General features: G+C 42.8%; 1 protein-coding gene across 1 annotated transcript; it reads right to left on the reverse strand.

Moving 5' to 3' along the window:
- Window positions 1-900: 900 nt before the first annotated feature.
- LOC110930103 lies at window positions 901-1980 on the reverse strand. The gene has a single exon (XM_022173361.1). It carries the CDS (start codon window positions 1978-1980, stop codon window positions 901-903), a length of 1080 nt encoding a protein of 359 aa, XP_022029053.1.
- Window positions 1981-2545: the final 565 nt, after the last annotated feature.

Consider the following 2545-nt stretch of genomic DNA (forward strand, 5'->3'; position numbering starts at 1 on the left):
CAAAGTGCATTATGGCGGCTCTCTCTAAGTTTTTTTGGGTAAAGGGTTACCCCGGTGATTCTATTAAAAATGCAACCGCAATTAAGTACAAGTAGTGAGGATATGTTCCACACTAGTTCATATACAGGACATGCCCCATATATGTAAAACAAAAAACCAAAGACCAATAACACCCCATATCCTAGTCTACTATACATCATGACACGACATCTAGTAGACAAACAATGCAAAAGAGCAACATGTCAGGTTTGGTCCCTAGCGTTCAAAAGAGCACGGTTTCTTTTGTAATGTCCCTCATCATGTGAAGAATGCTATTCTTAATGTTATGCCTTTCGTGGAAGGCTCCCTCCCGGTAAGATATTTGGGGGTTCCTCTTATATCCACAAGGCTTCTATATAAGGATTGTAGTGTCCTTGTTGAAAAATTAGAGAAGAGAATTTCGAACTGGAAGAACAAGCTGCTTTCTTTTGCGGGGCGGTTACAGCTTATCTTAGCAGTGCTATCTTCTATGCACATTTACTGGTCGTCGGTGTTTATCTTACCATCTCGGGTGATTCATGACCTTGAAGCTAGGATGCGTAATTTTTTGTGGAGTCAAGATAGCTCGTTTCAAAAAGGGAGGGCCAAGGTATCCTGGAATTCGGTTTGTACTCCAAAGTACGAAGGGGGTTTGGGTATTAGACGTATCGGTGATGTTTTTTTGGGTAAAGGGTTACCCCGGTGATTTTATATATTCACAAATATAAAACAAGTAGTGTAGAGAGCCTACACTAGTTCAATCATAGGACATGCCCTATGAAAGCAAACCAAGAAACAAACAACTCAAACAGAGCCAAACCACAATCAAAACCACTAGACTATAACTATCTAGAAAAGCAAAACACAACTACTGCCCTCTAACTAGCTGCCATCTTCCTTCATTTCGGCACTCTTTATCTCCCAGTCCCCTAGCAACCTTCGAACATTTGCACAATCTTTCAGCTTGGCTCCCATGAGTTTATATCGAACTTGTTGAGTGATGAGTTCACTTATCGCTTCCGGGGGCCGCAATTGATTCTTAAAAAGCCTAGCATTACGCTCCTGCCAAATGAAATAAGTAGTCGCTGCTACTAAAAGCCTCGCAACATAGTCCTTAGCTGCTTTAGACTTGACCCGATCATGCAGCCAATTGACAATTTCCTCCCACTTCGGCTGAACTAGCTCCATGCCAACTTTAGGTCTAACCAAACTCCACACTTGGGCCGAAAACTTGCATTCAAAAAACAAGTGATGATGAGAATCATGGTTCGCGTAACAAAGTAAACAACACAACATATTCATGTTCTTTCTTCGAGAAATATCCCAGCTCAATATTTTATCTTGCGTAAGAAGTTTTCGCTTCATAACCAGCCACATTAAGAAAGCATGACGCGGGATACATTGACTAAACCACACAATACCACACCAATTAACTGGATCTTCACGATGTCTAATCGAATCCCACACACGAGAAGACGAGAAATCAAGCTTATCATTCCCATGCCGCCACCAAAATTTATCAGATTTATTCGGTTGTAGAGAAACCCGATCAATCTGATCTAGAGCTGGGCAAACCTCCCTCCACGCGAGCGGCCATCCCCAACCATTATCCGAATAGACTTCGGACACCTTAGAATGCATATGAAAACCCGCATTTGCAATGAGACGAGGCGAGAAAAATTGCTCTAGAGGCCCTAACTCGCACCAATTATCAAACCAAGCTGAACTGTGAGAGCCATTCCCAATTTCGGTCCAAAAGTAGCTTCTCACCAACGGACGCAGCTGAAGAATTTTTCTCCAAGTCCAACAGCAGGCCGACGGCACCTTGCAGGCCCAAATACTTTTACCCCTTAGCCGATAAGCATGAACCAACGTATCGGTGATGTTAATAAAGCGCTCATGGCTACTCACGTATGGAGTGTTATTACTAAACGGAAGTCTCTTTGGGTTGAATGGGTGCATGATTATAAATTAAAAGGTAAGAGTTTCTGGATAGTCAAGGTTCCTACCAACTATTGTTGGAGCTGGAGAAAACTTCTTCAACTTCGGCCAGTGATAAGGAACCATTTGTGGACTACCCTTGGGGATGGGAGGTTAACATCTGCTTGGTATGATACTTGGTGTGCGTTAGGGCCGCTAGGTAATTTATTGTCGCCCAGAACTATTACGAGTGCGGATATTCATTCAGGGGGTGTTTGGCAATGGCCCACGGCCTGGAGGGATCTGTTCCCCGTGCTTATTCAGTTAGATCAGATATGTCCGATTGCAGATAAACGGGATATTGTTCAATGGCGGGTTGGGATGTATTAATGAGGTTTCGGCTTCAAGTATTTGGGATTCTATTCGGTATAGAGAGGAGGAGGTCGAATGGAGTAAGGTAGTCTGGTTTGCTCAATGCATACCGAGGCACTCTTTCTTATTGTGGCTGATTATAAGGAAGAAGTTACTCACTCAAGATATTATTCTTAATTGGGATCTCTCAAGGAGGAAAAACATGAATATGATGTGCTGCTTGCTTTGTTATGAG

This window comes from Helianthus annuus, chromosome 7 (genome assembly GCF_002127325.2).
Source record: "Helianthus annuus cultivar XRQ/B chromosome 7, HanXRQr2.0-SUNRISE, whole genome shotgun sequence".
Taxonomy (NCBI): Eukaryota; Viridiplantae; Streptophyta; class Magnoliopsida; order Asterales; family Asteraceae; genus Helianthus; species Helianthus annuus.

Coding starts and splice junctions, on each gene's coding strand:
- LOC110930103 (XM_022173361.1), bottom strand. CDS start 1,980: ATGCACCCATTCAACCCAAAGAGACTTCCGTTTAGTAATAACACTCCA.